Source organism: Anser cygnoides, chromosome 1 (assembly GCF_040182565.1).
Source record: "Anser cygnoides isolate HZ-2024a breed goose chromosome 1, Taihu_goose_T2T_genome, whole genome shotgun sequence".
NCBI classification, from domain to species: Eukaryota; Metazoa; Chordata; class Aves; order Anseriformes; family Anatidae; genus Anser; species Anser cygnoides.
This window is the reverse complement of record NC_089873.1, coordinates 154,261,855-154,276,496: the sequence shown is the minus strand read 5'-3', so window position 1 is coordinate 154,276,496 and position 14,642 is coordinate 154,261,855. Positions and strand designations below refer to the sequence as shown.

Here is a 14,642-nt window from a genome sequence, read left to right as displayed (position 1 = left end):
GTGTTGCCTCACTGGAAGAACACAAATGAGAAAAGTAAAATTGCTGGTTTGCATCCTACAGCTCAGTGCTTTGCCAGATACTCCTATTGCTTTTTGCTTTTTCCTTTCTTCCCAGCTCCCAGATTATCTTAGTTCCTTCATTTCCACTCCCATTGCCCTACATAACTGGTGGGATAGGACAAAAGTCGATGGTATATGTAATTTGCTTCTTTTAAGCCCAGTAAACTGAACAGCTAAGGATTTATTTTATTTTATTTTTCCAGAGAAATACAAATCCGTGTTGAAAAGTGAAATGCTGGCTGGGAGACTTTTCTTACTTCTTTTTCCCATTTTACATTTCTGTACTGTCTGCATTTGCTGGCACTGTTTCCTTCTTCTAGCTTTTCACCTCAGTTTACTATTTGACATATTTTCCTTTTTCTTTTTGTCTTTTAAACAAATAACTCAAAAAATCTTTTTTTTCTTTCTTTTTTTTTTTTTTTTCCCCCTAAAATCAATTTTACCATCTAGACTCTGTATTTGAACAATGTTCTAGGGTTTCTTTGGCCTTTCCCTCACTTGCCATTACCACTTCTTCCACTATGATTTCACAGGCTATTTCTGTCCACTTATGGACACTTCTATGTTTTGTTTTCTAGTCCCTCTTTCCTTTTTGTCCTTTCATTTCACCCTCATTCCCCGCTTGTTATTAATCATCATTTGATAGCTGTCCTTTCTACTATATTTTTCTTCTGCTTGTCCACCTTCCCTCTCATTCAGGCTTCTTGTCTCAATTTGGGAATTGAAGTCTGTCTGTGCCCACCTAGTAGCTGTCTCCTACTTCTTCTTCAGAGGCCTTCCTTGGTGTCATACAATTTGAAGGATACTCTGGAGGATGCTCTGGTCTCTTCCTCCTCCCTGCTTCTTCCTCAGTATTTCATTGTAGGAGTGAAAGTGGCAAACTTTTTAAACTTCTGAGCTGAGGTAGGGGTATGTGTAGAAGAGATGCAGAAGAGAAACAGGATTTTGTTAGGGTGGTAAGAGCAACTATTTGTCGGGTCCCTGGGTTTAGGCATAGCCAGTTTTAGAAACTGCACGAGAGCCTGGTGGAATGATCTACATCCTCTATCAGATTTCTGCATGAGTTAATCTATAGTCATTGCAGAGTATGCTGAGTCCAGACTCTGCACATCAGCTGCTCCATGCACTGCAGTAGTTGACCAGCAGTGATGGGCTGCTGGAGGAGATTGCACCTTTTAGCATCCTTGCCTGCTCTGCCGTGTTCTGCATTTCAGTCAGTCCTGAGCTGGGGTCTGCTTCTTCAGGTGATACTATGGGATATGCAGGTGAGACTTGAGCATGGGGCTGCAGAATAAAAGACATGGGAGGGAAGGGATTGTGTCTGTCTTCAGTAGGCTGTGGTGAGTTGACGCTTAGCTTTCAGGATGAGGGAAGACTTTCAGCATGAAGGAAAGAAATGGGAAAAGATCTGGAGGTGGTGAGCCATACTTATGCTATTCAGCATGTCACTGTTTTCTGCTTGTTTTGCTCATAACCTACCTTGGTGTCATTACAGGCCATGGCATCTGCTCCTGCGGCCGATGCATTTGCCAGAATGGGTGGTTTGGAAAGTTGTGCCAGCATTCAAGGAAGTGCAACATGACAGAAGAGGAGAGCAGAAGTCTCTGCGAGTCAGAGGATGGTGTATTATGCTCGGGGAAGGGTAAGAACTTGCAGCTGAGCTACCCCATGGCAGTGCCCTGGCAGAAGAAAATGATCATATTGTGGCAGACTAATGTGTGTGGCAGTGGGCTGTTTTTTAGTAACCCTTTCTTTAAAAGGCACCTATTATTAAAAAGATGTTACATTCGGCTCTGTAATGCACTTACATCCATTTTGTCAACGCCCACCACAGCCGTGCACGCTTAACAGTGTTGGTCTCCTACGCAATTTGTTAATAGCAGATAATTTCCTGCACGTGTTTATCTGACGCTCTGTGTCGAGCAGCTGTACATTATAAACTAAATGTTGGTGCTCCATTCAGTCAGAGGGACAGGATAACACTGCAGTGGACAAGATGGCAAATCTAATATCTCAGGCAACAGTTAGTTGGGGAGAGTGTTTAGCAGCAACATTTGATATGGCTAACCTCCCTCCCACAGCACAGCAGCAAAAGAAAGGTAGACATTGTCAGCCCCCATGACAGAGCCCCACAAACTCTCTCATTTACTGCTTTTTATTCAGGTGGTTCCATCAGCTTCGGTCCAGCTATAAAAGAAAATGCCAGAGGAAGAAATAAAATTTAGAAAATATTCATAATTAACTGAAATTGTTCTCTGAGGTTTTTACCTTGCAGTCTTTCAGGCTTGGAAATTGCATTACTGGAAAGAGGGTTTTTTAGCTCCCCCATAGTGCAAGCTATCTGTTTTTTATATAATATGTCTAAAAGAGAAGAGACAGGAAATAGGTGGTGGGATTAGTTGGAGGATAGAATGCACCTGGACACAGATGTGACATTTCCTCTGCCCATATATCCATTGCATAGGGAAGAGATTATCTTACCTGCTAGCTGGAAAAAACAGCTAGGACCCTTGTACATCAGGCAGATTTCCAGTTGTCCCTTCTGGTGACTTTTATTTCCATGCAAAGGAAATGTATATGGGGTTTTCAGTCTGACCTTCTTCCATCTGTTTTATTACTTGTCAGAATTTCCCCCAATGCACCATTTCAATTGGTTTTCCTACAGTTGGTGCAAAGCCATAGAAAATGAGGAAGTTACACTGTTTCTCTAATGCTTTCAGGAGATATGGCTATCTTTAAATAAGCATATATGAAAGAGAATACTGAATTACTGGAGAATTGGAGTTACTCCGTTTTACTGCAGAAGCTAACTTTTCTCCTCATAGCCTTGGTCTCCCTTTGAATCTTTGTATAAACCGTGAAGGTGAGCAAACATGCTTCAAATCAATAAAATACACCATATCAGATTCTAAATAAATGTAAACATGAAAAATGATCTTGAATTTTAAAATATTTATATTATCTATCTGCCATCTTTTTGTAAGGATGGCTTAGAGCTATTTTTTCCAGCCTGTGGGTTTTGCTCTGTCAACAAGTAACTTTCAGCACATATATCAGGGCTACAAAATAAACTTGAGGCTTTGGGAGCAGATCATCTGGTAGGAATTTGCAGAGACACCAAGGATTTTTTTCCCTGTTTGCTAGGCTGCCTGGGGAGTGGTTTGGGATCTGGTCACTGATGTAGGCTAGAGCAGTCTGAAAATTGCTCTGTTATCCACAGCTGCATGCAAACAGTGCTTTTAAACTTGGCTGCAAGAAAGGAGGCTGTAAAGGCCCAGGTTCTCTACTGTTTTAGTGCACTGTTGAATCACAGGAATTGCAAACCTGGCCCTAAATCCATATTCATGAACACTGGTGGGATTTTTTCTTAAGTTTCTTTGGCCTCTCAGCACAGCAAAGCTTCCAGTGTGATGGAAAGTGTCCCTCAGGACAGTCAATGCAATATAGTTGTGCCAAACAAGATGCTAGAGCAGCTTTATTGTGGAAACATCTGGACATAAGCAAGTGCTTGCTCCGGCAGAGAAATATCTATGGAAGATAATTTCCAGAGGTATGTAGCCAATGAACATGCAAGAGGCAAATTGCAGTGCTTAGACAAGCTCTAATGTTAGGCACTGATTATTTTTTTTTCCTTAGGTGCTTCAAACTTGGGGAGCAATCTGTTTCCCTTACTGATGGTGCCTGTGTTACCTGTGAAGGACAGGAGAGGCATTCAGTGAATGGAAGGATTGATCTAGTCCACCTAAATAAGGGTTACTGGGCACTTTTCTCAGGGAGGAAGCGCCAGGCTACCTCTGTTTGGGTAGGATCCCAAACCTACTTCAACTTCCCAGCTGTGGTAGGCTAAAGAGGGCAGCACTTTCATAGCCATAGGGATTCAGTCGTGAGGAGGAGGCTGCTACCTCATGCATCTTCTCTGAGCAGGAAGGGGATCACAGGCGAAGACAGTCAAATTTCTCAAAACTTTTTTTTCTCTCTATTTATTATTGTTGTTGTTATTATTATTATTATTTAGGTATATCTATTCTTGATGCTTAAATATGTCTGGAAAACATGTCTTAATGAGTGCCCATACTTTAAAATGTTGTTCATAGCTAGTGTGACTGGCAATGTCTAGAGGCCAAAAATAAGAAATGGTTCTTCCTGTTTCAGTGCATTAAGCAATAATTAACCATTACTGGTCAAATAACAGAGAATTTAGAACCTGCGCACTAATGAGAGTGCAGAGTTTGTTATTTCCATCTTTGCTGGAAACCTAGCCAAAGTATGCAAGTGCTATAATGGATTGCGGGAGCTTGAGTTTCTGTGTTGGATTTAATTGTCTAAGGAGTCATGGTTTTCAGCAGGTAACTGCTGCACACTTGCAGAAAATTACACTCTGTAAATATAAGCAAAGTTGGACATCCACATTCCTAGGCTGTTTTCAGAATCTTGGCTTACTGACTGTGCCACCTGTAGTAAAAGCTCTTCCCAAGGAAAACAGCAACACCCACTATACTGCTGCCTCCCTGGCAGTAAATGTAGGGCTGCAGATGGCTACTGTAATGGTGCAGGACACGCAGGCTAAGTAATGAGCCAAATCTCATCCAAGAGGATCTGGCCGGCATCCCAGGGAACACCCCACAACTCATTAGACTCGTTTTAATTAAACTGAGGAGGCTCCCAGAGCAGCACGCCCTGTTCAGGGAAAAGACTTGATACATTCATTCTCCCTAACAGATTTTACATTGTGAAGCCTGATCTTCCTTGCTTGACTTGGCATTAAATTTGCTGTATCTTCTTCAAAATAGTTTTAAAACATTGTGAACATCCATCAGTAGCAGCATCAGTGTTTGATTATGCAGAATCATTTCAGGTTTCTTACAATGATCTTATTAACTATTTTAATTTCACTAAAACTCTCATACTATTCATCATTATTTTCGGCTGTTGGTACCTTCTAGCTTTTATAAACAGGGATAGCTGGTTTAATGACACTCAAGTATGTCTTAGTGTAGCTCCTATAGAGTGACCATTCAATATATATGCAATTCTCCATCGCCTATTTGTGTAATGTCATCTTTTATTCTTGTAAGGCATGTCAATATTTACTATGCTGATGGCACAGTAAGCAATACACACTGAACTCACAGAAAAAACAGATACTTAACCAAATACTCCCATCCCCAAATGTTCCAATCATTAGTTCTTCCAGTGTAAGTTTACATGTTCCAGGTTAAAGCATTTCTCTAAAAGTAGGCATTAATTTTTGTCAACTTACAATAAACTGAATAAATGAGTTAAATTTTAATGAAAAAATTAGCTACTCTGCTGAGGCTGCTCTGAAGTTTTAAAGAATTAAGTTTCAGTGATCAGAGAGACTTTAGCACTTATGGAAAAAAAATGGGAAAATTGGTTGACGTCAACAAATCTACATTTAAGAAAAAAAAATTGGATTTTATTCAGAGGTCAGTGAAAGGAATGGAAAGGCGTGTCAGCCCCTGTTAAGTAACCCATGCATTCTGTTTAAGTTATGTTTGACGGAATCAAGCTTCCCTCTCTATATAATTTTTTTAATAATGCATTAAAGAAATCGGTGGCTTTGTGCTGTAATCATTCTGGAAATATTGCAAAAAGGTGTGATTTTCAACAGTATCTAACTCATTTATAAGTATGTCCTGTTAAAGGTCAACAGCTTCTTTGGTCACTTTAAACTCCACCTCCCATAAATGAAAGCTGCAAATGTATTCTTTGTTATCATTTATTTGGTGGGTTTTTCTTTTTTTAGAGCTTTTTTTGTATAGTTTTGTTTTGCTGCGTGCTGTAATGTCCTCTTAGAGCTAGGTCCACAAAAGAATTTTTGCTCAAAGGATTTTTTGCTAAGCTCCTCACCTTGGCATTTAAGTGTCTGAACTCTGTATAGAGAAGGAGGTTCCGGCAGCTCAGGATGGGCTTCATAAAAGCCAGCTTTCTTCAGCCAAATGTTGCAGTCAGCCAGGAGGAAATAACCAGTGGTATTTATAGTTGCAGAAAAGCCTCTCAGACCCTTCTGAAACTATAGACTTCTCAACATATGATTGTCCAGGGGCAACTGTCCTTTTTCAGGATTCAGAGCCATGAACCTTCTCCTGAAGATAGGGATGTCTCTTGAGTTTTTCCTTAAAGGGAAGTTTCTGGTTCCACCCCACTTCTTGGTGGGTTATGGGCGGTGTTACCTGAATGCCACCACAGAGTCCCTCCTTCGCCTGGGGAGGTGCGACCTGACGTCCCTGGAAAGGAGGAGAGCAGTTTGTCCCAACAAGGGGCATTGGGGTACTGTGCAGGAATAAGCAAACTGCTGAATAATTATTCACATAATTATGTGCACAATTATGCACATAATTATGTGCACAAACACTTCCTGACCTAGAGAAAATATTTAGTTATTCCATGGGAGGTAGAGCAGCGTAATTTGTGGTGATGAAGATTTTTTGGGTCTAAATGGTAGACTTTGGGTCTTTTGTAGACACATCCCTAAGGGCATTAGATGAAGAGGGCCATTTTCTTCTTGGTATGATTATATTGCCTTCAGTAACAGTGGGTCAAGGACAATTTGAGCTTTTTCCAGTCAAAAAAAGGAAAAATAAATAAATAACAGTTTCTGGGAAGAGTGGCCCTGATTGTAGGTCTCGGAAACCAAAGGAAAGCCTCAAATTGTGAGTCCTGATTAAGTGAAAAAGCAGAATGAAAGCATTAGGAGGAACGTCCTGCCATACTCACGGTCACTTTCAAAGAATCCTTTTATTCAAAAAGCTTTTAGCTTGATTATTTTCTTTTATACAGTAGCTTCTTAGGTAGCAATTTTGTGCATGTGTGTGCGCGTGTGTGCACGCATGTCTGGGGATGTTATTTTCTAGCCTGAAAATGACAGTGCTCTTTGACTGTGAGTAATAATCTTTGTGATTTCAGGTTCCTGCCACTGTGGAAAGTGCATCTGTTCACCACAGGAATGGTACATTTCGGGCGATTTCTGTGAATGTGATGACAGAGACTGCGACAAACATGATGGTCTCATTTGCACAGGTGCAGTATGGGCTAACACTTAATTGCTCTAAGAAACAAACAGCTCTGATGGGAATTGTTAGACAAAGCCCATCTTCTTTCACCACTTATGGAGGAAGTGCATTTGTGCGTTATTCAAACACACTGTAATTGTTTCTTCATCCAGTGTGATAATCAATTTAAGATTTCAAATCAACATCTGAAAGTCCGAGTATGAATTTAGATAAGTAAAACAGCTATGAAATCCATCCACAATTTCCATTGTAGTAGACGACAATTGACTCTTCTTTGACAAAGAATTTACAGTGGCAGCATTGTCATCATAAGTTTTCTTTAACTTTTGCTCTTGTGCTGGATTTTCTATGTGTGTAATACATTTATGTCACAGAAAACATTCACTTGGCTGATGATCTTTGGTAGGTGAGAGGCATAGAGGTGTTGGTTAAGGGATCTTCCTTCAATGAGACAGTTCTCTGTGGGAAGTTGAAATACCTGACAGTTTTCTTATGACATGATGGCCAGTGATTAAAGCGGTGTCATCCTAACATTGTCCAAGTATTCAGGTGGCAGATGCAAATAAAATTGGGCAGGCTGCCAGCAAACCCTCATGACAAATCTGGTGACAAGCAGTAACAAGGGAATTGTTAAATTAACTTGCTGGCTGCTTCCTGTTACAGAGCTTAATTTTAGAAAATCTTTGTTGAGCAATTATTAGTTGTGGAGGAAATCTGTGAGATGATTAGAGTCAGGCTGACAGTAGTAAATTGTGTTCACAAATGTGGTATCCCAGCTAGCCCAATTAGCAAGGGTCCTTTTCTGGGGCAAGTAGCCAGTACAGAAGCAACAAAAGCCTGATTCATAGCTGCAGTGGCCATTCACAGACCTTCATAAAGTCGGTAGGAAGAGCATCTCACATCAGAAACCCAGGCTGTAGAGATCTCCAGGTGAACATCCAGGAGTCATGAAAATTATTGAAATAACATCAAAATATGGGTCTCAGTACTTAATGTTTTCCCTTTGCAAAACAGTACCAATGCATTTTTCATCTAACAGAGAGCTTTATAATATATGTATAACACTTTTGAGAATTTAAGTTTAAAGTTTTTCAGGTTCAAAGGGATGTTTTTATTATTATTCTGTTTGTAACATTTTATCTCTGCATCATCATTAAAAAAAAATTCTTGTTTCTTTTTGTACCTCAACATACAGGGTGAACAGTGAGCCTCAACAGCTGGGTGCAAATAGCAGTGGCATAATTACAATATTTGCAATTCTGCTGATGGCATTATTGAGAGAATGCCTATTAATTCTATGTAAATGTGGGTTTGAGAGTTTGAGGTGGCTTCTTAATGCAATGGTAGAATAATTGCTTCCTTCCACCAAAAAAAAAAAAAAAAAAGTTGGGGGAATGATAAAGGAACAATGCAGCTACTTTAACACAGCTTTTTCCTCCTCATATAACACATTCTGATGTAGCACATTTCAATAATGGTAATTGCCCTTTATTCATTCTTTATTCATTCTGTTCTAGGCAATGGTGTTTGTAACTGTGGAAACTGCGAATGCTGGGAAGGATGGAATGGAAATGCTTGTGAAATCTGGCTGGGGACAGAATACCCTTAACAAAAGACACCAGAGACTTAGAGGTGTTTTTTTTTTTTTTTTTTTTTTTGGTCTGACTATTCTCTAGGCTGCTAGAACATTTAATTTGGAAGTAATCATTGTGTGGGTGTGCATTCCCGCACATATACATGGGTGTAAATACTCTAGAACAGTAATGTGAGAGTCTGCTCCTTAAAGAAATGAATGAGAAAACTAATAATAATAATAATTTGGGAGCAGAACAGTCCAAGCTCTAAACGCTGAAATTATAAAAAAAACCTGGCCCTCTACGGTGTTTCGGTAACTTCAGTGGGGCTGAAATTACACCCCTAATGCCTATTTCTAAAGCAATCTTTGGGGAAAAGTGTGAGAAAGCCTTTTATTTTTACATTATCTATTTGGTTGTCAGCTTTCCATATCAGTATGCAACAGTATTGCAGTATAAGAGTAGCACTAGTTAAGTATTTGTCAAATACTTAATTTGATTAATTTTACGCTGTTTATCAAATACTTTGTTTGACCCTTTTTTCTTTCTAACCATCCTGATTATTCCCCAGATCCAGAGGAAGCAGTAAAGAAGCTTATCAAAACATTTTTTTAGTCAAAGAATTGTATTTGTATAACTGATGTTCAGTTACATGACAACCACAGACTGAAAACCCAAAATGTTTGAAGATACCCTTGTCTGCAAAAGAACTTCTTAGTTTCTGTTGAAGTGTCATAAGTTGGTTATCCATTCTACATACTACAATACTTTCAAATGCATAGCCTATAGAAGTATAAGGAATTAAACTAATAAAGAAATAAATATATGATTAGCTATTCCAAATATATAACCTGCAACTCACATGTACTTTTCTCATACTGTTTTATGAATGTATAGCTGCCTAGTCCTTTTGAAAGTAAAGCAAATGAAAATTTGTTATACTAATAACTTTTAGGATGACAATTCTGTATGTTATTAGAAATCACTGCTTGGAACAGATTGCACTGTCACATATGGTATTCATTGACTTTTACTGATTTCAAAGAAGTTGGGAGCCTGAAGGTCAACTGACTTGCAAAATCAGATGTGTCGTGCAGTAGTCTGGTCTCCACGAAAGATGCTTAAACAATGAAAACAAAGTAATTGAAGTTTTAATACAGTAAATACAAACAAAGCAGTGGTATGAACAAAAATTTTATTTTTATTTTCCAATGATGATATGCTCAGTGTGAAATTCACATTGAGTTATGAACGATGCACAACTATTGGGACTTCCCTACCTTATTTACATGAGTCTCTCTTTTTTTTTTTTTTTTTTTTTTAATACATGTAGGTTTGGCAGCCCTTTAATTCCTCAGAGCAAAAAAATACATACATTTTAGTTTCAAAAGTGTTTACATTTTGTGAAATCATGATTGAGCAAGAAATTGCTTAAATGTTTTGAAAATAACTTCTTTTTAATATCAAACTAACATTGTGGTTTAGGTGCCAAGGTCCTGATTTTTGAAGAGGTACATGACTCAGAAATAAGGGAACCATAATATCATTTGAAAAAGGTATTTCCATTATTTGTCTAGAAATCTGTTTTCTTTTAGAAAGGGCAATTTTGAAATAGGAAAATACAATGGTACAGAACATATAATAAAATGCAAAAAAAATTGAATGAATGTATTTAGTCACTTTCATTATTCCCCCTTCACATGTAGCTTTATCTTTCCCATTTTTGTTTCCTTAACCTGAATTCTTTCTTTCTAAAAGTGAAGCCTGTGAAACCTATGTTCTCAGGGAGGCATAGTAAAATCACCAAATGTCCATGCATAACTTATATGGGAGTTATGCACATAAATAATGAGACATTTATCCCAAAGCTGCTAATTGCTCTCTTTTTAGATAACCAAAATATCAGGCAGAGTTCTAAAATGTATTGATACAGTATTAAGAAACTTCAAAGTAAAATTCATCTTGAAATAATTATTTATCTTTTATACTTATAACTCTTAAACTGTGTATAGCTTAACAGGAATATTTTCTTAAATTCTAACATATATTCATTTTGTCAGCCCTGGTATCTGGGTAGCACAGATTGTTGAGTTTGTTTGTATTTATGAATACTGCTGACAATCCTCTTATAATCAGTGTTTTTTCACATATATTTTTCTGCTGAGTCAGAGAGCAAACAATGAAAAATACAAAGTTGTATTTGATTTCCTTCCATTTGTATTTAGTATTGTAATAACAGAAGTATTCTGTGATAATCAAAACTCTTTCTAGATTCATTGGATGCTTTTGACTTGTTTCCTGGTACGACAAACTCATTTATTTATACGTACCATAGACCAGCCTTGGAATTCCAGGTACTCATGTCCATAGAAAAAAAAAAAAAAAGGATTCTTTAGAGGGTTACAATGTCCTATTTGATGTATTTTACTTTGTAGTTTGCGTTCATTTAAAATTTATATACCTAAACAGTGTAAGATTATTCTGTTTTCTTTTGTTTGTTGGTCGATTGTTTTTTTAAATCAAAGTCAACATTTTGGCTATTGAGTGGATTACATGGCCATAGAATTTCAAAAGTGTTATCTGCATTTTTTGTTGAGGTATATATGGAAAAACATTAGAATATTCTAAGACAACTACTGTCAGTGGCTAATTAAAATGTAAATTATCAAACCAAATGGTGCTATCACTATAAACCTTAAAATATTTTCTAAGATTGCTAAAATATAATGAATACATATTTTCCTTTCCACTTTTTATTCTGTTTCTTATTACGTTGCTTGAACATTCCTCCCACCCCCTTCATGCTGAGGTAACTGGTGATGGGACTCCCAGCAGTTCTGTTTTGTGGCTCATTTCCTCACTGGAAAAATGAGATCGGAAGAAATAAGATTATTATTCCGCATATGTGAAAATAATAGCTGTATTAATAAATCGTGATTTTTAACACCTCATTCCGTGTCACAGGAATTCCAGATACATAAACACTAATAGCGGGAAGAGGCACAAGGGACTGAAACATACCGGCTGATTCTTTGCATGTGGCGGATGTAAAAACTTGCTTCCAAGGCCAGTGGCAAAAGGTGTTTGTAGGTGGTGAAAACAAGTTGGATAAATGGGGAATTCATAATGGATAGATTGATAAAGCTTATAATCAATGATACTACAGCCTTGCTTTGTTCTGATAGAAAGAACACAATCCAGAAGTGTGAAGAACGGTTCTACAATAGACTTTCATGAGTATGCCTATTGTATATAACATCTGTAAAATCATCTATAAAACAGCTGTGGATTGATTTGCTTGTGTAAATTATTAACCTCCTCATGATCCTTTTTTCCCTGGCCATACACTCTAACAGAAACACATACAGGAACATTTAATCCTGTACCTGCTTTGACATTTCCGATGCACTGTCCTTGTTTCTTGACAGAACAACATCTTACTTTGTAGCTAAATGATACTGTGATGAAAAAAAATCTGAGTATTTTTGTCACTAGGTAATAGAACAAAGATTTTATTACATCTTTAAAAATAAATCATAGCATTTGCATTAGTCACACACAAAAAAAAACACACAAAACCTGTTATTATGCATTTTAAAATGCATTGCACAGTATATGAGTTTATCAAAAGGGGCATTTAAAAGAAAGATAACCTTCTTACTTTGTCTAATTTCACTTGCATTCCCATCTGAATGGAGCTGAATAATTTCTGATTTATACCAGTAAAGAGATGGATCAGCAAGACACGCTTTTAATGTGTGGACCAAACTTCCTCCTTTCACACCTCATCACCTACAGTGTTTTTAAACAAAGAGAAAAAGTTCAGAAAAGGCCAGAGTTCTTAAACGTTGTTTCAGGCATATACCACAGTCAAAGTGAATTGCTTTTTATTTATATTTGGGGGCAGTTTATTAAGGACCAACCTAACTCTACACATATTAAAGTTTATGAAAATGACATTATATTAAAAATATGATTTGAGAGTGGCTAAAAATCCTATCATATGAAGCAAAAGCTGTGTTATGTCAACTACAAAGAATTTAAAAGCTACAAACACTTTTCTATAGGCTCTATAATGTCTTTTAAGGATGCTTGTGTATTTATAAAATATTTGAAGTACAACAGAACAGTGCTTTGTTGAAGTGGTTCATATCTACTTAAAACTGGATTTGTAAAACTGTGCAGGTGTGACTGATTTTGCCAAATAAAACTGTAGTTGAAATGCAGATTAAAAAAATATAAAGAGATGCCTATGTGCAGCATTAACATTTATGTGCATTATGAAATGGTAAGATGAAGTTAGATTGCTGTGCAAACAGTCTCTGTGAGGTTAGATAAAACCCAAAAGAACAAAATACAAAGCAAGCATGCAAAAGCTGCAAATTCACAGACAGGTGGACATGTAAGTACAAAACACTCAATCTGTAAATACAAATTGATTCCATCAGGTTTACTATACAGTATGTTAGTAGTAACAGACAGTTGGAAACAGCTTTCACTTAACAGCAAAATTAATTTTGGAGGGAACAAAATGGTGAAGTCTCATCCTGGAGAACAGCAAGAGAGGTATTATATTAAGGAGCTAAAATTTTCTTTGGCATGGTGAAAGGGGAGAATCGAGTTTGCCAGCCTGTTTATATGAAGTTTCACCAAACTGTGGCCAGCACAATGATGTTTTGCACTTCTTACATAAACTTTCTTGACGTTTTTCGGTATGCCTTCATATAAATGTTTTATTCATCATGTTGAATCTGTGTATACAACAAATAATATTAAACACAAACTGTACAATGCAGACAAACTCTTTGCATGTATGTTTGTAAATTCAGTAATACAGACCAACAATTCTGTGATACAACCTACTACATGCAGTTCATCCTTGCCATCCTTCTCCCATGCGATGGATGAGATGAGACAAAATTAAATGGAGAAACCAAAGCACAAAGACACCTTTGCTAATGTTTAAACAGACTAGAAAAAATAAATAAAAATAGGACATCTATTAATTAGATTAAACACACATGAATTTAGACTGTAGAAACAAAAATAGAAATTAAAAATATTATGTGCATTTCCAGAATGTATTAACTGCTTACAAAAATTAAACCTGGCCTTAATTGTAGCCCCCCCCAAACTGGTTCTCAGATTATAATTACCTGGGATTGAAAGTTTAATGTTAAAAAGCATACTTATGTAGCATCAGGCTATGAATCAGAAGCTCCTTGCACAACTTAGCCAGTTCTCCAGTCCTGTCTCTCCCCAGGCTCTTACACTGGCAAGAGTCAAAAGACAGCTGGATTGGGACATGAACACATGTATTCCCTCCTCATGAGCTCTCAAAAAAATTAGGTGAGAGAGAGAAAGAGAATATAGCCTTCAGCTGTATTAGGTTACTCGAAATAATTGTGAATTGCTTCTCCTCAGAGACCCAGCAGGTAGGACAGCATCAAGGCTGCTGCCTCTCATGGGTCCTCCTGATGCAAAGCAAGCCGCCAACTCATCGTGTGAGTTGCTTTGGTTTTGTTCTGTTTCCTCAGGGATGGTGCACAAATCCCACTGGACTGGGTGGGATGAGAAAGGTGCACCGAGGTTTTTATCAAAGTGTTGTTTTCCCCCCCACACACACATTTAGTGCTAGCAGGCAAGGGCACAGTCTAAGTTAAAGATTTGTTGCATTTTTATCACAGTATTAAATTAGCTTTGTATTATTTTGTTTTCTTTGTATATGGTCAAGCATGGCTTCATGCTTGACTCATTCCCTCCCTGGAAAGACCCAACATCAAGTGTTCGCTTGTTGTTCTCATATTATATATATAAACAAGGAAGTCTGGCCTACCAAAAAAGAAATCAGAATTTAGCAGCTTTATAGTAGCTTCCTTGAACAGTGCACTAAAAGTTGCATATAAAAACAGAACACATTTGAAAACTAGCATGAAAAGTTCATTTAGACTGAATCAGTTATTCAGCTGAGCAG

At 37.5% G+C, this 14,642-nt stretch overlaps 1 protein-coding gene across 1 annotated transcript in view; it reads left to right on the top strand.

Moving 5' to 3' along the window:
- ITGBL1 (integrin subunit beta like 1) overlaps positions 1-13,662 on the top strand; it is a 153,423-nt gene extending 139,761 nt beyond the window's left edge. The window contains exons 9-12 of the mRNA XM_048072730.2: positions 1,556-1,702; positions 6,988-7,101; positions 8,612-8,726; positions 9,240-13,662. Of these exons, the coding sequence (XP_047928687.2) occupies positions 1,556-1,702; positions 6,988-7,101; positions 8,612-8,703 (353 nt within the window). The 3' untranslated portion in view covers positions 8,704-8,726; positions 9,240-13,662. The remainder of the gene's footprint in view (positions 1-1,555; positions 1,703-6,987; positions 7,102-8,611; positions 8,727-9,239) is intronic.
- Positions 13,663-14,642: the final 980 nt, after the last annotated feature.